This window comes from Nothobranchius furzeri, chromosome 3 (assembly GCF_043380555.1).
Source record: "Nothobranchius furzeri strain GRZ-AD chromosome 3, NfurGRZ-RIMD1, whole genome shotgun sequence".
Taxonomy (NCBI): Eukaryota; Metazoa; Chordata; class Actinopteri; order Cyprinodontiformes; family Nothobranchiidae; genus Nothobranchius; species Nothobranchius furzeri.
Window position 1 is genome coordinate 73318702 of NC_091743.1, and position 21619 is coordinate 73340320.

The following is a 21619-nucleotide window of genomic DNA, read 5'->3' on the forward strand; positions in this document are numbered from 1 at the left end:
TTTTTTTACCATGATGAAATCAAAACTGTACACAGTAAATGCCTTTGTCAAACCACCCAGAAATGCAAAATAATGTCCCAACTTACCGTTTAAAGGCTCGTGTCATTGACAGAATCATGTTAAGCAAAAAAACGTTTTTATTCAACAAGGGTCCAGTCAATGTAATACAAAGAAATAGTCCACTACAAATCTTATGTCCACAATCTGATTAGATATAATGCTGAAAACCATAGAAATTTTCATTCCGAAGCATCTGTCAAACGTTTTGTCATAACCTTTGTTAGTATTAGTTTCACACTTCCGATCAAAATCTTACCTGAACCAATACTTCACCTGCTGCAGCAAAGTACTCAGCATTCTATTAGCTGATAGGTCAAAGTGCTGCCTCATTCTCATTTGTGCATTGAACCAGTTGCAGTACAGCGTGTTGTTGATTGATGCTTCAAATAGCCAATGAAATTCCGAAAACAAAATCTCACATAACCAACCACTCACAGCCTGCTTCTGCTAAGTTAGAACAGTTGTGACTGGTTGACTGCTGCGTGGCCTTAAGATAACCCGTTGCGTCTGACATTGCAGCGGGACCTATCGTGCGCACATACACTACAATGTTAATTATTGAAAAAACATTGTGCAGCTCTATTTCAAGAACCAAACTTCATCAGTTTTGGTTTGCTGATTTCACCCAGATATCCAGACTGGAACCAGTTCATTGCATTTTGATACCCACAAATGTCCTTATTTTAAGTAAAAAAAAAAGTAATAACAGTTCCATTGTGTCACCAAGTCTTTATTAGTTTAGAACCAACATGTAGCAAGATTTCTGTCATGAAGGCTTATGATGCATACAGAATTTGTTTTACAGTTAAAAGGCTTATTCTTGGCTTTTCTAGTCTGTTAAGTAATACAATTTTAAAGTTTTGTAAGACACTGAGTTAATGCTGATTTTACATTAGGACCAGTGGTTTTGGTAGGAAATGGGTAGTAATGCTACTCTACATGCACTCATGTCCTTTTCAAATGGCTTAAATTGGCTTGAATGACATGTACAGCAATATCTCCACTCTTCTGTACGTTCATTCTGTGTATTTTGTCACCTTGCATTGGTTGGTTCTTTTAAACAAAGAAAAAATGAGTTCTTCTTTACCTTGTTTTGCTAATGTTTCGGCTAATTATTATAGCTGTCATCAGAGTTACCGTCATTCCTCTGCTGCCCACAGATAAATGGAAAAAGAAGTTATGCCACCAACATCTGCACAACTCTGATGGCTATTGTAAGTAAAGCCGGGCGTACACTGTGCAACTTTTTCACTTTTTTGAGCCGATTTTCCACTCGTGCGAGAATCCACAAGATCGGGAAGAGTTTTGCGCTGAGCGTTGTGTAGTGTACAGGGGCTTACGAGAGGCGATTAACACCACGTGGCCAGCTACCGATCAGCAATCGTGAGCTCGCACGGACTTCTGGAGTGTTGGATATTTTGCTCGTCCCTCGTGAGGGTATCGCACTGTTGAAGCGGCGCAGCGAGCGGCTGCGACACAAAACGTACCAGAACCGCTCACGGCGCATGCGCAGTCATGCATCAACACCGCTCGCCCGCTATTTCCCTAATAACACACGTTGCTCGTTTTTATTTCTACACGTTTTTTTTACTCACTAAGATGGTCAAGAAAGCGTGTTTGTCGTGTTCATGTCAAGTTAAACTGATCACAAAACACAGATTTGTGTTCATGTCAAGTTAAACTGATCACAAAACACAGATTTGTGTTCATGTCAAGTTAAACTGATCACAAAACACAGATTTACTTTCTTTATTTTGTTTTCCTCTTCCAACCCCCATAAATCCATGTGTGTCCTCCTGCAGCACTCCTGAAGGACAACAGGCAAAACAAGTCAAAAAAGTCTGACGTGTTGTGTAAAAACTGCTACTTTTAGCTTATTTTTTAGGTCCAACGTGTTGCTACCAGACATACAGTGTGAGCAGTCAGGTCGCATCCGAGAACTGGGTCGTGCAGTGTGAGCACATGGCTCGTGAGATATGCCCTGCGAGGAAGTTGTACAGTTTGAGCTGAAGCTGAGTGCTACGAGTGAAAAAGTCGCACAGTGTCCACCCAGCATTATTAGCTGAAATGTTTGCAAAGCAAGGTACAGAACAACTCTCTTTTTTTCTGTTTAAAAGAACCAAGCAATGAAAATATCTCCACTCAGTGTTATGTGTTTGTCTTGAAAGAAAATCACTCTGTTTATGCTTATAATTGCTTTCTTTGTTATTTTTACTCTTGACAAATGCATGCAATGTTTCATCCGACCATTTTCAGATGGGACAAATTTATCAAACATATTAAAGCAATCCTTTTTAGCTGCTTTGTCAGTTTATTATTATTATTATTATTATTATTATTATTTTTTTTTTCAAAATTCTTATCTTAATTTTTTTAAAGCACCTCTAGTTTTCCAAGTCAGGCTCAAAATATTTGTGAAAAATTCTTATGAAGAAAATGTTAAGCTATAACTTTATTTGCTTATAAATTCTGAACTCTGAGAAGCATTTTGAATCTACTCTCCTTTCTGCTCTTTGTCTGATGGTAGTGTTACTTTCTCCCCAGGTTGTAGCGCTGTTGTTTAGCAGTCAGTATGGCAGTAGTCATCAGGCTGCAAGGTCTGCCCATAGTGGCTGGCACCATGGACATCAGACACTTCTTCTCTGGCCTCACCATTCCTGATGGGGGAGTGCATATCGTTGGGGGTGAACATGGTGAAGCTTTCATCGTGTTTGGCACTGATGAGGATGCTCGACTAGGGATGATGCGAACAGGCGGGTCCATCAAAAACTCAAAAGTGTCACTGTTGCTTAGTAGCAAAACAGAAATGCAGAATATGATTGAACTTAGCCGCCGTAGGTTTGAAGCTGGAGCTGTAGAGATAACTGCACCTGCAGCAGGAAATGTTAACCGTCAAGCAAGTGCAGCCTCCATTACTACAGTGCAATCAGGGGCAGGAGCACGATCTGGTAGCCATGGAAACCAGGGTTTCAGTAACACCCCAAGCTCGGTGACCACAGTAAGCACATCTCAAGAACAACAGAGCAGCAAAGCAGTTGTCTCATTATCCAATGTGGTGCCAAACTTTCCCAACAGCTACAGCTCAACCCCAACAATCACGACAGCTCTGGCGCCACTCAGTGCAGGCCCCCCACCGATGCCTCCACTTTCCAACATGCCATCTATGCCCCCTATGTCTACTCTTCCTACAATTCCAGTTCCTCCTCCAGTGTCAACTCTCCCCCCAATCCCTTCTGTTGCCCCACTATCCCAAGTACCCCCAGGTCCACCTATGTCTCACCTTCCTCATATGTCTTCCCTTCCTCCTTTCAACCCTTCTCTACCTCCACCAGCAGGACTAGGTTCAGGCCTTCCTCTTGGAACTCCGAACCCCATGCTTTTTAACCCTCTCTCTCCTCTGGCCTCACTTGGCCTTCAGGCCCATATGAAAGCTGCAGCTGCTGCTGCAGCCACTGGGGCAGGAGGAACCAATCCAGATGAATTGTATGTTCATCTGCAACATCTCCCATTCTCCTGTACAGAGATGGAAGTCAGAGAATTTTTTCGTGGTCTGGGGGTGGAAGGGGTTCGCTTACATAGGGATGGGCATGGTCGATTAAATGGCAGGGCTATGGTCAAGTTCTTTTCACCCCAAGACAGTTTTGAGGCCTTGAAAAGAGGTGGTGGCATGATGGGCCAAAGATTCATTGAGATAACCCCAGGTTCTGCCCATCAGTGGGCAAGCCTTAATGACAGTGTGACACTTCTTTCTCCTCACACTATCGGCAAACCAAGTAACAGTGAGTTACAGGACCAACAACTCCGCCGTAGTAATATTGGAATATTAGGCAGAGATCAACGAGACCGGTCACGATCTCCACACAGAAAGGAATTCTGTGTTTATCTAAAGGGTCTTCCTTATGAAGCTGACAAAAAACAGATAAAGGAGTTCTTTAAGAATTTGTCCATTGTGGACGATAGCATCTATATTGCCTATGGCCCAAATGGGCGGGCTACAGGAGAGGGCTTCCTTGAATTCAAATCAGAACAAGACTACAAGCATGCTCTTGCAGCTCACATGCAATATATGGGCTCCCGCTTTATCCAAGTTCACCCAATTAGCCGAAAAGGGATGATTGAAAAGATTGATGCTATCCGTAAACGTGAATCAGGCCAGGGGGATGGCAAGAACCAGGATGGCATGAAATCTCCAAGGAATTGTGCCCATATTACCAATATCCCTTATAATATTTCCAGAAAGGATGTTAGTGCCTTCCTTGAAGGTGTGGGCATTTATGAGGATACCCTCAAGGTTCTGACAGATAGCCATGGTAATGGTTTGGGGCAAGCCATTTTCCAGTTGCAAACTGAGGAAGATGCTCGCAAGGTTGAAAGGCTGCATAGGCAAAAACTTAATGGCCGTGATGCTTTTATTCATCTAGTTACCTTTGAGCAGATGAAGGAAATTGAGCGAAATCCTCCACCTCAAAACAAGAGAGGGCAACGCAACCAGAACCAAAACCAAAATCAGCACCAGCAAGTGCAGCCCAGTCCCCAGCAAACCCCAATCAATCCCTTCGCCGGAGTCAGTGGTGAAGAGTTTAATTTCTTCAGAAACACCATGGGGAACATCAACAGCAGTCCCTTTGTGACTCCATTCCCTGCTCCAGGGAATGGACTGGCAGGCCCCCCTCCTCTCCCCCCAATAGCTGCAGGGCTAGGGGAAGTGAATCTTGGTGTCACTCCGCCCCTAGTACCAGGAATTCCTGGACCACCAATCTTGGAGCCACCTGGCTTTCGTCCTGGAACTGTGGGAGGAGCACCATATGGCCAAGATGGACTCAGAGGTATGCCACCTTTTGACAATACCAACAGAAAAGGTGGTACTGGAGGACAAAACAGAGGAGGGGGGACCAACAACAACCAGGGACATCCAGCTGGTGGAGCTGCTGGTGGACAGCAAGTGTTCACTCCAGGGACAGAAAACCTCCGCAACCAGCCAGCTCCAGGAGGATCCAATAATCCCAATAATCCCAACAATCAACGTGCTCCTGCTGGCCCAACAGTTGTAAAACTGCAGAATATGCCTTTCACTGTTAGTGTGGATGAGATTTTGGACTTTTTCTATGGCTACCAAGTATTGCCAGGCTCAGTCTGTCTACAGTTCAGTGAGAAAGGCATGCCAACTGGCGAAGCAATGGTGGCCTTCCAGAACCATGAGGAGGCCACTGCTGCCGTCATGGAACTCAATGACAGACCTATTGGAGCACGCAAGGTCAAGATAAGCCTAGGCTGAAGTTTCACATAAAGGAAACTGTAAATAAAAATGTAAAACTGCCTGGATCAACAGTCTGTTATGAAAAAAGTCCACTTCACCCATACTTTATCCTGAATCACACTTACTCTTCAAGAACCCCATCAGGACTTTGCCCTGTTCAGTGACTGTCAGTCATTATCAAAACATCTCTGTGTAAAAATCAACAGGTAAGCCATGTCCTTTGCGGTCTCCATTAAAGATTGTAATTCACACCTGTCTTTTTTTCCTCCAGTTGCTTTTCTGACTGCTTGAATAAATCAATGGTGGTTGTGGTCAACATGGTTACTTTGATGACAATTAAAGGAGTTTGGTCCATTCCTACTCAGTTTTCCCAACAGTTAAGCTTTTTTGCTATGTCTACAGTCACCTGTTTTTGCTATGTTAAACTGATTATTGTAAAGAGGCTCCAAAACATTGATGCTGTACATGCTTTAAAATGCTTTGGTGCTGTGGTTTGAAATTTACATGCACTGTTGCTGTGGCAAAATGTTAACATGCTCTGTTGCTGTAGTGAAGAACAACCAGCATGTTGTCATTATAAAATGTCTGTTCTGTTGCAATTGGTGTTTTATCTTCATTGTTGCCACATTAAAATCTTAACATCCTCTGTTGCTGTGGTAAAATCTGCTGCTGTGGTGAAGTCATCCAAATCCCTGTTGCTATGATAAAATTATGATGAAAAGCTATTTTGGCATGGTCAATTGTGATCAGTTGACATATCTTTTCCTGTGGAGACATCGACTTAAAGCTGTTGGTAAAGTGATGCTGTGAAATGGATGTGGAAAGAAGAGTCATGTTTTCATCTTTTTTTGGGGAGGGGTGGGGTTGCTGCTAAGTTTCTGTCTCAATATCCTGATGTTGCTGTTTCTGAATAATGCTACCCCCAAAACCCTCTTTTCTTCCCCCTCATGCTTAGTAGGTGTTGGACTGTGCTTAGATCAAATATGTAGTGTTTTTAGTTTGGTAGCATGATGTTGCTTGTAAGGTTGATTATGAATTTTTATGTTTCTATCTCATATTTGTTTGTAATTTCAGTGTGAATTAATTTGTATGATCCTATAACCATACCTGATGTGGAGTCTACTCTCCGTTGGCTAATAAAAGGACATTTGTCAACTGCGTTGTTCTCTTGCAGCTGTCTGCTTTTCACTTTCTCATGATGGAAACTTGCCTTTGGTGAGCATAGAGTCATGTGAATAATGTTTTTTTTTTTTAATATACATATGCTCCATGTATCAAGCGCATCAAAAGGTGTTTGGTCATCAATAAGCTAAATTATTATTGTGCATTGCAGGAATACGTTAAATCTACTCTAGGGCTATCTTTTTAGCAGAGACGTTTATACATTTACATGTTTTTAAAAGTTCCTAGAATTAAAACTACATTTACCGTCTTGAATATAGGCAGCTTGGGGTGTCAAATGTACCATACCTTGAAGCCGGTGCCATCTGGCTTGTTTTCCTATGCAACCGAGTTATTTTGAAATGGCCACAGAGAAACTTGGTTCTGAGAAAAACTGGTTTAAAAGGTCATAGGTGTTGATGCACAAAACCTTATAATCCACTTCACGGTTGGCAGTATACCGATTTTCGTAGCAGTAATGCTAATCATAGAGCAACTCTAGCCCAAGTTACTGCTAATGTTCTTGTTCGAGAAGAGGAAGATGACAAAGAATGTGGGAGCAACATTCCAGAGTGTATTGGGAGTACCTGATTTACTGACAGCTTGCTTTATTCATATACTCTACACATTTTTACAGAGGGTTTCTAGTTTCAGGCAGTGTCCTAAAGCCATTCGAGCAAACCGGCCAATCAGCATGCAGCTTATTTATTATTGATGTCTTGGTTAAGGCAAACCAGTCTTTCCCTCAGAGCTTTAATATGGGGTTGTATTTGACTTTTTATGGCTCCTGGGTCATTTTGAGCCCCAACAAAGTTTCATGTGCTGTATAGTTTCCAATTTGTACAAATGAAAGTGTTCGAGGAACCTTTTAAGTTGGCTGCCTCAGCTGCTCTGAGCTTCTTTGCAGCACATAATGCATCTTTTCATTCTTAACTTGACAAGCAGTCCTTTAATGTTTTGAAGTATTTCTAGTAGAAATCTAGTCTGGCAAGCCATTCTACACATGTGAATAAAGAGAGATGCAAAAGTTTGGGCAGCCTTGTTAATCTTCCTGATTTTCCTGTACAAATCGTTGGTTGTTAGATAACATTTTTCTGTTAAATCTATTATATAGGAAACACTGATATTTGAGAAGCGAAACAAAGTTTATAGGATTTACTGGAAGTGTGCAGTATTTGTTTAAACAAGGTTAGGCAGGTGCATACATTTGGGCACCACAAAAAAATTAATTAACTCAATATTTAGTAGATCCTCCATTTGCAGAAACAACAGCCACTAGTCTAAATCCTTCCTATAGCTTCCAATGAGAGTCGAGTCTGGCTGAAGTATTTTTGGACCATTCTTCTTTACAAAACGTCTTCAGTTCATTGAGGTTTGATGCTTCTGAGCATGGCCAGCTCTCTTTAACCCACACTAGATTTTCAATCATATTCAGGTCTGTAGCCACCACCATGTTTTACTGTAGGTAGGTGTTTTTCTTGGAGTGCTGTGTTCTTATTCATCTATGCACAACACCCCTTGTTATGCCCAATAACTATTTCAGTTTCATCAGTCCACAGCCCCTTATTCAAAAGTGAAGCAGGTTTGTCCACATGTGCTTTGGCGCACCTCAAGAGTCTCTGTGCTATGGGTGGAGAAAAGGCTTCCTCTGCATCACTCGCATACAAGCACCTCCTTGTGTAAGGCAAGGCAGCTTTACTTATCTAGCACATCTCACACACAAAGGCAGTTCAACTAGCAAGAACAATAAAAATCAACATAAAAAGTGCACTCAAATTAAATTTTGATTTAACAATTAAAAGAAAAGGACAAAAAGTGACCAGTTACAGTGCAGAACAGTCATTCAAAAACCAATGAAAACATGAAGGTTTTCAATTTTGATCTAAAAGTTTCTCGAGTTGGGGCACATTTGAGGTCATGGGGAAGCCGATTCCATATGTGAGCAGCATAGTAGCTAAAAGCAGCTTCACCCTGTTTGGTTCTGATTCGGTTTTACCAGCTGACCGCTTACTTAGGATCTCAGAGCCCTGCTGGGCGTAGATACCTAAAGAAGATCTAACATTTATTCTGGCCCCATTTTAAACTAGTAGAAGTACTTTGAAATCAATTCAGTAGTTTACTGGTAACCAGTGCAGAGATTTAAGAACAGGAGTGATGTGCTTGGTTCTCTTGGTTCTGGTTAAGACTCTAGCAGCAGTATTCTGAATAAGCTGCAGTTGCTAAACAGCTTTTTTGGGGAAGACCAGTCAAAAGATTGTTGCAATAGTCCAGCCTGCTGAAGGTAAACGCATTAATGAGTTTCTCTAGGTCTTGTCTGGACATGAGACCCTGAGTCATGTTATTTGATGAAGATGAGAAAACGCTGATCTAGTTATAGTCTTAACATGAGCAGTGAAGTTCAGGTCTGAATCAATTATGACACCAACATTTCTAACTTGGGTCTTTGTCATTATTCCTCTGGAGTCAAGCTGAGTAATAACCTTCATCATATCCATCTTAATTCCAAAGACAATAACTTCAGTCTTGTCTTTGTTTAACTGGTGGAAGTTTGATTAGATGCAAACACTGACGGAGTGAGTCGAAGGGACAACAGTCACTAAGTGATAGAGCGAGGTAGATCTGGGTGTCATCTGCATAACTATGTGTAATGGTATTGTTTATGACCTGACCCTAGGTGTGCATGTAGAGACTGAAGAGCGGTGGTCCAAGATTTGAGCCTTGAGGCACCCCACCTGCCATGGAGATCAGTTTTGATTTGTGATCATCAGTAGAGATAACATAACGCCTGTCTTTGAGATATGATCAGAACCAACTATGGACTGTGCCTGTTAATCCCACCCAGTTTATGAGCCTACCAAGAAGGATTTTGTGATTCATGTGAGATCGAGCATCAGCACAGATGTTTTGCATGAATCCGTATTTAGATGATTATCATTTAATTCCTTAATAAGTGCAGTCTCAGTGCTGTGATGTTAAGCCTGACTGAAAACCATCTAGCAGGTTATTGTCTCCAGAAAGTTGTTTAGCTGGATCATTAGTGCTTTTTCGATTATATTCCCAATGAAATGGAGATTAGAGATTGGTCTAATTATTCATCACTAAGGGATCTAACTGTTTTTTTTTTAAAGGGGCTTAACACCAGCAGTTTTCAGTGATTAAGGAAAAATCTATAAATTCACAAGGCTGCCCAAACTTTCGCATCCCACTGTATGTATAGTCTGGCCAAACCCATAGAAAATCTCAGTCATGGGGCAGAATCTACTGTTGCACGTCACTGCATGCAACAAAGTGACATACTCAAACACGTGACTGTTTTTGTGAAGTGCCTCATGATTTTTATCTTGAGAGGTTTTATATAAAAGATTGTTTTGTCTTTTTTTCCCCTCATTGCCACGGATGTCAGTCAAGGAGGCAGTCTGCCATACACTATCGAAGAAAATGCAAATACATCCTTTTTCTAAATAAAAGTATGTATGTCTGCTCTTAACTCAAAGAAAAGCCCAAGTCTAAATAGTCCAACAAGCCGCTGCCTTCTTTGTATGTTCGTTCAGTCGCAGTAACATCCCACCCACCAAACCGATAGAGTGCTGTGATTGACAAGAAACAAGACTGGCTGGGTCTGCTGAGGCTCTGCTTGAGCGTGGGTGGACTCAACCTGCAAAGCAAAATCATGTTGCTTCTGCTATGGTATATCTAGAGTTCTAGGCTAGCAGAAATCATCAGTGGCAAGAGTTTGGTCTGAAGAGCAAGACTGCATTCAGGAAATGGTAAACCTCCAAACAGGTACGAGTGAGTGAGTGAGTAAAGAGCTGGAACACTGGTTGGTGAAGATAAAATGGATACTGTGCAGCTAGTGTGTGGATGGCAGAAATGTTTGGGTGAAAAGGAAAATTCTGTGTGAGTAGAGTTAGTTAAGAAACCGCTGAGCTGCTGGTGCTCCCTCCTCTTGATTACTGAAAGGCCGAGTTTGCAGTTGAGTGAAGGACTCAAAAATACTCTGATTACCACATTAGGATATAGATGGTTAAAGACCAGAATCTTGCTGTCATGCAAAATTAGATTAGCTTTTAAATGTGCCTTCTTATAAAAGGTACACCTGTGCAGATGAGTAGCCAGTAAACCACACACTGCATAAGGTGGGATGTTAATGACAGCCTTTAAAATGTGTTAAATTTAGTGCTGAAGATTTAAATACGGATGATTTCACTGTTAAAGCTTCAAATTATAATAATTTGCCAAATGGTTTATTTAATTTTTATCTGCAGTCATCTGTTAATTTTAAGCCCACATAGTAATGTTTAAATAGCCTAGAGCTATTTACATTACAGACAAAAATTATGGTCTAAAAAATACATTAAAAATTATACAACAAGTCATTTTTAACACTTAAAAAGCTATAAACTAATATATCTATGTATATATATATATATATATATATATATATATATATATATATATATAAATTATAATTGCTAACTGATTTTCAGTTCTGTAAAGACTTTAAGCCATAAATGATGCCATTAACACAACGGTTAATTTAATTCTGAAAAGTTAATGTCTCATTTTATAAAATGTATTGTGGAATTAGTGTTATCAAAACTTGAAATGACTTGTAAATTACAAGTGTCCTTAATTTTTTACATAATCAAGTGTTTTCATCAGATTTTACTTTGCACATTATACATTTAAACTAAAGTAAATTTTATTTTATTTTTCATAAAATAAGTCAATTTTTGATGCAAGTCTCTAAAGAGAGCAGAACATAATTAAAACTTCAAACGTTCAGTTGTGGCCATCTAAATTCAATTAGTGTGTGTTTTGGAGATGCATGCTAGTTTCCTATTAATGGCTCATAGATGAAGCAGATATTTAGCATTTCTTTACATTGCAGATGATATGAGATGGCATAACGTAACTTGACATCTAATGTGAGTAGAGAGGTTTGCTGCAGCCTTTGCTGGAAAGAAACAGTGTGATGGAGGTGGTAACTTTCAGATGTTGAGCAACTCTGCTTGTAGTCTGTAGTGTTCACGCAACAGGAAGTTGCTTGGCTAAATACATTGTGTGCACATTTACTAGAATGAGAAATATAATAGCAGGCCAATTTGGTGTTTTTGAGTTAAATGTGCATGAGTGAATCAATAGAATCACATCCAGCCTGCAAGACAGATGTTTCTGTATAGATGGACCTTTTTTCTGCCTGCAGAGGTTGCATTTTCTTTTTTTTTTTCATTTTGAGTCCATTCTCTCTGCATTCTGAAGCAGAAGAAGCTTCTTTTATTAGTGTTCTGTTAAAAGTTAGAAACTTGTTTTCAATGTTAAACTACAGTATAAATGCTGAGAACAAATGAGTCCCCTCAAAGTTGTCTCTATATTGTGGCTTGAACTGAAATCTGTAGTGCGCAGCTTTTCTATAACTTTGTATAAAGATTAATTTGTAAGATTTGAACGAGAGCAAACATAGACCTACTGTTGCTTTACCAGTTGAAAATTGGAGGCTGTAAATTGTGACAATATTTTGCAATGTTATTGCAGTGGAAACCAAACAATACAAACTTTAATCAAATTATACCTGTTATAAAACATTGTTTCACACACACTACCATTATTTTTTACAGGGCAGGAGAAGCTGTTGTGCTGTTATTTTAGTGTGTTTTCTTTTTGTGGCAATCGCATCATAGATTTGGCCAAGCGAAGCGATAGAAGCTATTTGCGCCTGAATCTGAGTCTGACCACAATGCTTCTCATTGTAAATAGTAATTTAAAGAAAATGGTAAAGTTTCCTCTTTGGCTCATTTCCTGCAGTTTATTTAAAATATACTTTGTGTTCTTCCTCTGAAATATTCACTGACTGATGACGTAAATATTTAAACTACTTGCTGCCATTCCTTCCATTAATGTGGTTGTGTCACCACTTTTATTGTGAAAGCGTGTGCGATTTCCTCGACAGCAGTGATTGGCAGCCATCTTGTCCAATCACACCACCGCTTTGCCTTCTGACCTATCAATGAGCGCCGGTGTTATTTTAGCTACTTTCTGTTAGCATTGCAACAGTTGTTGACTTGACGAGCTGAGGTAAAACGTTTTTATTTACCTTAGGGTTGCAATTAAAACAGTTAGCGGGCGAAAATGTGTTTATTTCTGAATAGAAGATTTAGGTACCGTTTCTTGCTACTTCCAGAGGCTTGTAGAATCAAACGGCGGCGCTGTGTGGATGTGGGAGTGGTTGGTTGGTATCCGTTTGCCGAAAAAATTATATGTCGATGGTTTTCCCCAGATGTTTGAAGAAAAACGCTCTCGAGAAGCGATTTAGACAGATAATTGTTTTATAGCTGAAGACTCAATTAACATGAACTTCGTGTTGTTCTGAAGAGATGATTTATACCTCCTTCATTCAAATCGTGAGGAAAATCACATGGGAAAATCTAATAAACACGAAACATAATTTAATATGAACAATCGACGTGGACCAGTTGTGTTGAGTTTGAGTTTCTGGGTTTGGATTGTGGTGGGGAAAAAATGACACGCACAGTTTTAACCAAGTTTTCTGGGAAAGCGGATCTTTGATGTTGTTAGACCGGTTCTGCATGCAGAAAACTGATGTACTCAGGAAGTTCCCACAGAGATAAGCTCATTCATCAATAAAAAAGGAAAATGCAAAAGAACAATAAAAGAAGTGGAAGGAAAACCACTTTGACTCCAGATAAAATCATGAAATGAAAGTTTTATGGATTAATCAGTGAATTGTTTTACATTTACTTTATTAAAACCGTTTCCGCTGCTTCATGAAGACCTCTGAGGTCACGGAACAGAGTGATTAGGGTGGAGTCGGTGACTACTTTGTTGTGTATTGTGGTATTCTTCTGCCATTCAATCGCTGATGCAACGCTGGTTTCTGAGGAGCATCTCCTCGCTGTGGCATAAACCTTAAAATGCTTTTTTGTACATGTATATTTTTAAAAACCAAGTAAAATGTCTCTGCTCTCCCTTTCAGATGGCAGACTGTGTCTCTAAGGTGGAGCTGACTGTTTCCTGCACCGACCTGCTGGATAAAGATGTTGGATCAAAGTCGGATCCTCTTTGTGTCCTGTTGCAGAGTGCAGGAGGAGACAAGTGGACAGAGGTAACTCCATAATCATACTACAGTTTTAAATCACACAAATTCAATCCAAGCTACATAAAAGTCTCTGTCTGTCCCCATGTCAGTTGGGCCGAACTGAGCGTGTGAAGAACACCGCCAGTCCTTCCTTCAGTCAGCGCCTCAGACTGGATTATCACTTTGAGACGGTTCAGAATCTGAAGTTGGGAGTCTACGACATCGATAACTCCTCCGCTGACCTCAGTGATGATGACTACCTGGGGGGGGTGGAGCTAACGCTGGGACAGGTACATGCCAGACACTCATTACATCATTTATTGTAAGTATTCATTCAAAATTGTAACCCTATAACATTTTTATCCAATCTGAATAAATCATAAGTGTAGGGGGTTACTTGGATGTTTCTGAAAATCTTAAAAATAAACAAAACTGGTAGCATAACAAAGATAGTTTAAAGTATATTACCCAAGCCCCCACAATGCGGGTCTGAAATTGAGGCCAACGCGGAAGTGAAATAAATTGCAGTTCCACCCTCATCCACTGGGGGCTGGTGTCAGAAGCGAGCAAATCCTCATTGACTCCCATGTTAAAAATACCAATTTCACAGCAGAAATAAACATGTTTACAGCCTGGTACCAGAACATGTTTTAGGTTTAAAAGATCTAGTTTATACTCATGACAACTGATGCCATGGAATTCTTTTGTCACTCTTCTGTTTAAGTGTATTAAATGCCTAAAATTCTGTATAATTAATGAGCATCCGACACACGTGATCGCAGCATCAGACCCACGTCACCACAGAGCTAGCTCCTTGGAAAGGCCTCAGTAGCCTCACCCCTTCTTTCCACCGGAGCCGTCAGCAGCACGTTACTGCAGCAGCACGTCTTGCTCGCGTAAGCTGCTGCTTGGCCCTTCCCACCAGAGACGCGTAGCAGCAAGGGAGCAGCTGTCACCGACAGAGCACGAAGTCACACGAGTGACTTTGTCAGTAAACACAACAACAAGCAGGAGAAAACTACAACATGGCTCCAAAAGGTTTGTGTTTTATGTTCTCTCCGTTTTATAATTGCCAATACGGACCTGAAAAACAAAGGAGACCGCTAGCTAGGTGATAACTTCTCACGGGGCCGCACAGTTAGTAACTTTTTTTTAAAGTAAAGCAACCGGAAGGCAGTACGTTTCTTTATTCTGAAAATCTCGGGAAGCTTCGCTCCGTTTCCACGTCCGATTTCCTGTCTTTCCATCCCCAAAAATGTCGAACTTGACCTGTTTCAGAGGCGTCGCGCGTAGAAAATAGAACCGGCGCGTAAGGGCCGCGACATGCTGCTTCTGAGACGCGGCCGACTCGCGCTGCTGATGGCTGCTGACGGCTCCGGTGGAAAAGGTTCTGTTGACCACAGCAGTTCCTATCAGCAGCTATGACGTGCTGCTGCAGTAACGTGCTGCTGACGGCTCCGGTGGAAAGAAGGGGTCGGTCGGAGTCTCGGCCTCTCCTTAAAACTGTTCCGCCATTTTCAATCTCTCAACTTAGACCAGTAGTTGTAGCGTTTGTGTTTTCTTTTTTGGATATTATTTGTGCAATTGTTGGACAAAATGACTTGCTGTGGCATTAATTGCACTAATAGAGCGTCCAAGGAGTCTCCACTTCATTTTTTTCGGTAAGTAAAATTATATTTATGTATTTTAGGTCTCTGCCGCTTTTGCACTAGCTGAGCTTATCAAAGGAGCTAGCTAACTACCATTTTAACATGCACTGTTTAACCATGAAATTTAGATGTAATACGGTAAAATAATTAATAGGGTATATGTCGATAGGTGTAAAACCCAGTGCATTTAACATAAAGATGGGTTGAAATATGACATGTTGGTGGTGCTCTCGAAGGGAGACTTCTGTGTTCCATCCTTCCACCCGGTTCTCCCCAGTGGTCAGCCCGGCGCATCTCTGACCGCTGCGGCGCCTGTCTGCTGCGCGTGCTGACCACTTGTGGAGCTCTTGGACTCAGAGAGAGACTTGACCACAGAAATACTGCAGCTCGGTGAGTTGGTTTATAGTGCTTGATGTTAGTCTACAGAAGTCTGTATGCCATCAGATAAACTCGCTCGTTTTTTTATTTTTTGCATATTTGTTAAATAGTGGTGGTGGGGAGCGACTAAATAACTAATTTGTTCACAAAGAGCCGTGACCGGGTGCCCTGTTCTCATGAGAACTAGTGTAGTTTAATAAAATGGAAATTAGTTAATAAAATTGATTATTAAAAGGTTGATTATTAAAAGGTTCATATCCTATCAAATAAAGTGATAGACTCAAGAGTTTGGTTTTATATTTTTTTATAAAGTATGCATTTTGTTTTACTCGTTATACAAATTTTAGACCTTTTACTACAGGCCATGATAAGCTATTAAGTATTAAAATTCCCCTCCCTTGAACTGTCTGACTAGGGCTGTTTAGATGGGGAAACAATCATGCTATTAATTTCCATCTAATTCTATGGATATTTATTCTGATAAACAATTTTAATTTTTTTGTCAGTCTTTAATGTGTAACTATGTATTGGGATGAATGAAAAATATTCATTTTAAACTAAAATGTCAGGCATTTAAGGAGAAATTAACAAAATAATAAACATTCTACTGGTGTCAAATAAATCAAACTGTAATTAAAATATATATTTTCTAAGTCTGGATCCTGGATAAGATCTAACAACATATGCTTTATAAATAAAGCCTGATTCATGCTTCTCCGTCTGCGTCAGTGCGGAGACACACAACGTCCTTGCGGGCCTGCCGGAGAGCTCCGCAAGGACGGACGGAGTCGAGCTCTCTTTTCTAAACATCCGTCAGTCGAGACGGGCAATGCAAGCTTGTGATTGGTCAGGACGCCGCTGTTGTCTACAGCGCCGCCATTGTGGGCCCTCAAAAACATAAAGAAAGCCGAGGATAACAAGCGGCAGACATGGAGAAGCTTGAAGAATACCTCGCGAAAAAACTAAAAACATGAACGTTTAATTCCCCGTGACTGGAGGAGTGAAAAGATGCGCAGCAAGCGTTTTATTTGTGGACGGAAATGACAGGAAACGTGGGTTTAGAGGTGGCGAATGCGTGAAGAGGTGGAGGAGAATGAGAGACAAATATGTCTGTGTTAAAAAGTCTCTTATATACAAAAAAACAATATAAACACACTATCTTGGACCGATACATGACAGGATAACACAGAACAGCGCTACACCCTCTGTTGTCCTGCCGGGGAATTGCTTTGCAACACTCTACAGGAGACGGAGAAGTATGAGAGCAAAACGCTTCCGTCAATCCGTGCGTGTCTGTCCATTGTGGAGCTGACAGAGAAGCATGAACCAGTCTTAACAAACACTGTCCACATGGCTTTTACACACACACACACACACATGCATGCAAACGCACACACACACTAGGGTTGTCAAGATACTAAAATTTCAAACTCGATTCGATACTGGAAAAACTCGATACTCAATTTCGATACTATTTAAAAACACCAATTTATTGAACAAGTTTATTCAAAAAATAACATCCCTCAATTTATATTGCAAAAATTAAATGTTAAGAATTAAGTGTGTAAAGTGCTTAAACCTTTCAAGTATCAGCATTTTTTAAAACGTGCATACAAAAACCGGCGAAAGTTAACACTTTAAATCATGAATTGTCTCACTATATATACACTATTTGCAGAGTGATGTTTTGCTGCTTAAACTCTGTTTAAGGTGCATTTTTGTCATAAGATTTAATGCCATATGTTTTGTTCTGTACTTTTGAACAACTCTGTTGGTCAATAAAGGAAGAAAACAAATTTCTCCACAGTAGGACAAAGGTACATCTACCGGTAATCTTAATAAGTTACACTAATTCTAATATTTTAATTTCTATTGTACATACATACTTTTAAATTATTATTTTCACATGACTGTTATCAGGCTCTTGTTCTGGTTCTCATGATAATTCAATTTCTTCCAGTAAGTTATCTTGTGCTAACTTCATCTGTATAATATCTCTTTACTTTTGGTGAATTGTACTGAGTCCAGAATAAAGGCTACTTTGCTTTACAAGATACAAACAAGTATTACGTTTTGGAAATATATGAAATGTATTTAGCCTGCTAATTTATCTCAAAAACTAATAACTACCGTATTTTCCGGACTATAAGTTGCACTTTTTTTTCATAGTCTTGCCGGTCCTGCAACTTATATTCCGGAGTGACTTATATACCAAATTATGTTGGCTATACCGCGCTGCTGCGGGCCGGCTCCGGACCAGGAATGAGCTCCCCTGCCCCGCTGGGAATAAAAAACACACAGCCATCACCTGCTGGAGCCTGTGGTGCACCGTTACGTACCTGATCCGGCCCAGGAGTGAGCTCCCTGACCCGCAGGGAACTAAAAACACACAGCCATCACCTGCTGGAGCCTGTGGTGCACAGTTACGTACCTGATCCGGCCCAGGAGTGAGCTCCCTGACCCGCAGGGAACTAAAAACACACAGCCATCACCTGCCGGAGCCTGATGCGCACCGTTGCGCACTGGATCTGACCCAGGTTTCAGCTCCTCTGCCCCACCATCACCTGCTGCAGCCTGTGGCGCGCTGCTGCGGGCCAGCTCCGACCCAGGAATGAGCTCCCCTGCCCCGCTGGGAGGGTTTCAAACACTGGCGTCCTCTGCTGGAGACTTTGGCGCTCTGCTGCGCCTGCATTGTTTATTCTGATATTGTTACCGGTACTTGTCTTGCAAAGTGAAATGTTTGGTCTCAGATTTTGTAAGAAAAATAAAATTTCCCCCCAAAATGCGACTTATAGTCCAGTGCGACTTATGTTTTTTTCTTCTTCATTATACATTTTATGGCTGGTGCGACTTATACTCCGGAGCGACTTATGGTCCGGAAACTACGGTACGTTAAAAATATTGAAAGCTTGCTCAAAGCAAAACATATTTTCATTAAGGAAATAACATAAACTTACCGATTTAATACTTTTTTTATTCATAGAAAGATAGTTTTCATGAAAAAGCGCCACAAACCTCCACACAAACTCCATGTGAGCTTCAGGTCGCTGGTGTTCCACAGAGTTAGCTCCGGTTGTAGCTAGGTAGCTGCCTCCATTAGCTTAGCTCCCACCTCCGCGTTAGCTTTGGGTTAGCAACTGACGACACCCGGTCGAACTAGCTACAAGCTAACCTGAAGCTAACCCTGGCTAACCCAAAGCTAACGCGGAGGTGGGAGCTAAGCTAACGGAGGTAGCAACCTAGCTACAACCGGAGTTTACTGTGCACAACACCAGAGCTTCTGAGTCAGAGATACGCCGGGCTAACCGCTGGGTAAAACCGGGTGGAACACAGAGGTCTCCGAGACCTCCACAAGCTGGCAGCCGCACAGCAGACAAGCGCCGCTGCGATCTGAGATGCACAGAGCTTTCACTGGGGAGAACCGGGTGGGAAGGTTTCCATCCCAGAGCTCCACAAGCCGGCAGCCTGCGCAGCAAACGGAAGCCGCGATCGGACAGAGATGCGCCGAGCTGCCGGGAGACCCAGCCGGCATTCCGCGCAGCAAACAGAAGCCGCGAAGCCAGGGGAGAAACGGGTGGAAAACATTGGTCTCCCGAGAGCTCCACAAGCCGATAGTTGGAACCCAACATGTTATATTTCAACCCATTTTCTAAAGTGCAGCATTGTGTTAAATGCACTGGATTTTACCCTATTACATTTAAATTTCATGGTTAATCAGTACATGTTAAAATCTAAGCTCAGCTCGGCAGTGACCTAAAATACATAAATATAATTTTACTTACCGAAAAAAATGAAGTGGAGACTCCTTGGACGCTCTATTAGTGCAATTAATGCCACAGCAAGTCATTTTGTCCAACAATTGCACAAATAATATCCAAAACAGAATACACAAACACAAAATGCCGGAGCAGTTTCCAAGCCAGACCGAGGCTCTAGTGAGGCCTTTCCACGGAGCTAGCTCTGTGGTCACGTGGGTCTGAGGCGGCGGTCACGTGGGTCTGATGCTCATTAATTATACAGAATTTTAGGCTTTTAATACACTTAAACGGAAGTGTGAGAAACAAATTCACCCCCCTCAGAGTTGTCATGAGTGTAAACTAGATAATTTAAACAAAAAACATGTTTTGGTACCAGGCTGTAAACATGTTTAATTCTGCTGTGAAATTGGTATTTTTAAGATGGGAGTCAATGAGGATTTGCTCGCTTCTGACCCCAGCCCCTAGCGGATGAGGGTGGAACTGCAATTTTTAGTACTTCCGGGTTTGATTCAATTTTAGAGCTCCATTGTGGGGGCTTGATATTACCACATAAATATCTGTTTGCTACCACCCCTTGGAGGCTAAATTGCAGGTTGACACTAATATTTTTGCATAAAAATACCATTATTTTAAGCAGACATCTGTTCTCATATATTTGATTAAAGATGTTGCATCCTATGTTGGTTTTTCAGATAGTTTCCAGTAAAACCGTCACCAGACCTCTCCAGTTGAAGAAAGGGAAGCCTGCAGGGAAGGGAACCATTACAGTATGTCCTGATTTAAATAGATAATTATGTGATTAAACTGTGTGAGCAAATTTGCATTATTCTAGAGGCTTCAGTGGATTTTTCTCTCTGTTCTGTAGGTCACAGCAGAAGAGATAAGGGACAACAGAGCCATTATTCTGGAGCTGGAAGCTAAAAAGCTTGACAAAAAGGTACATGTGCTGTTTCTCTCCCTTGGCTTGACGTTTTTTTCCACGTCATCTTTAGTTTTGTCAGTTCCTTGCAGTGATTTTTAAATGTTATTATCAGTGTTGGGGAAAATTTTAAAGTCCCACTAGTTGTCACACACACTTGTGTGTGTGAAATTTGTTGTCTGCATTTGACCCATCCCCCCATTGAGCTGCAGACTTGGCCATGGTCAGAAACCATTTGGTGGTTTAACCCCCCATTCCAACCCCTTAATGCTGAGTGTCAAGCAGGGAGATATTTAGCCCCATTTTTCCCAAGGACTCGGTAGGACCCGATTTGGATTTGAACCCGTATCTTCCAGTCTCAGGGCGGATGATCATACCATTAGGCCACTGAGCTGCTGTAACTTTGTGCCTCGCTTGCCAAACTGGCAGATGTGGGAATTTCCCCTTTTTTTAACCCTGTAGGACAAGGTCCTTCTAGGATTCAGATTTGTGTCAGGTAACAGTGGGTTACCTTCACATGTCAAACATGTTTTAATTGGGACAATAATCTGTTGATAGAATAGAATAGAACAGAATATACTTTATTGAACCCACAGTGGGGAAATTCACTTGTTACAGCAGCAGAAACACTTAAGAGAATAATTTGAAGAATAATAATAACCTGGTACCCTGGAAGAGAAAGGGGGTGGGTGCACAAGCCTGTGTGTTTTCTTTTGTTTTTGTATGTTCTTGTATGTTATAAAAAATCTGAAAATAATAAAAACTTTAATTATAAAAAAGTTTAATAATAACAAAGGTACATGTAAATACACATAGGCAGTAGTCTAGAGTTGTCACCTTCGACCACTGATTTCTGCAAAATACAAAATATTTTGAACCACAAGAATTAAACAGACACTGTAAAAAAAAAAAAGCCAACAGTATTGATCAGAAAATGACCGTATAATATTTCCAGTTATTGTAGTAATCCATAGGGGGTTATTGGATTGCTCTTGTAGCCAAATGCTACTGGTCCTTTAAGAGACTGTTGACTGGGAGTGAAAATTAAACGGGAGATGCAGGTTTATTCCAGCTGTATATTGGTCTAATAAACCACTGTTAAGGGCAAATATCCTTCTGTCTGGTGTTTTAGTTCTGCACCAATGTTACAATAATAAGAAATTATCTTAGGTTATGTCACGTTTATAAAACAGTAGCTTAAAGCTTCGGGTGTGCTGCAGATCAATTAAAATGCTCAAAAAGGGCTGCCACAGGTCAGAGGCCGTGTCACAGACTCCGTGCAAACTGTCAGAGGGTCGGCAGTTTGTGGCTTTCAGGAAGTTTACTTTATTTTGGCAACTT

At 41.0% G+C, this 21619-nt stretch overlaps 1 protein-coding gene across 4 annotated transcripts in view; it reads left to right on the top strand.

The window, feature by feature from the left end:
* The window catches only part of cpne1 (copine I), a 31273-nt gene that overhangs the window by 4153 nt on the left and 5501 nt on the right, over positions 1-21619 (top strand). For 2 of the 4 annotated variants that reach the window (XM_015958520.3, XM_015958523.2), the window contains 4 exons: positions 13473-13601; positions 13685-13864; positions 20052-20126; positions 20225-20296. In XM_015958520.3, the coding sequence (XP_015814006.1) occupies positions 13473-13601; positions 13685-13864; positions 20052-20126; positions 20225-20296 (456 nt within the window). Of the gene's footprint in view, positions 1-2604; positions 6476-11860; positions 12554-13472; positions 13602-13684; positions 13865-20051; positions 20127-20224; positions 20297-21619 lie in introns of those variants that run through there. The other 2 variants (XM_015958521.3, XM_015958519.3) reach the window with 2 other exon arrangements.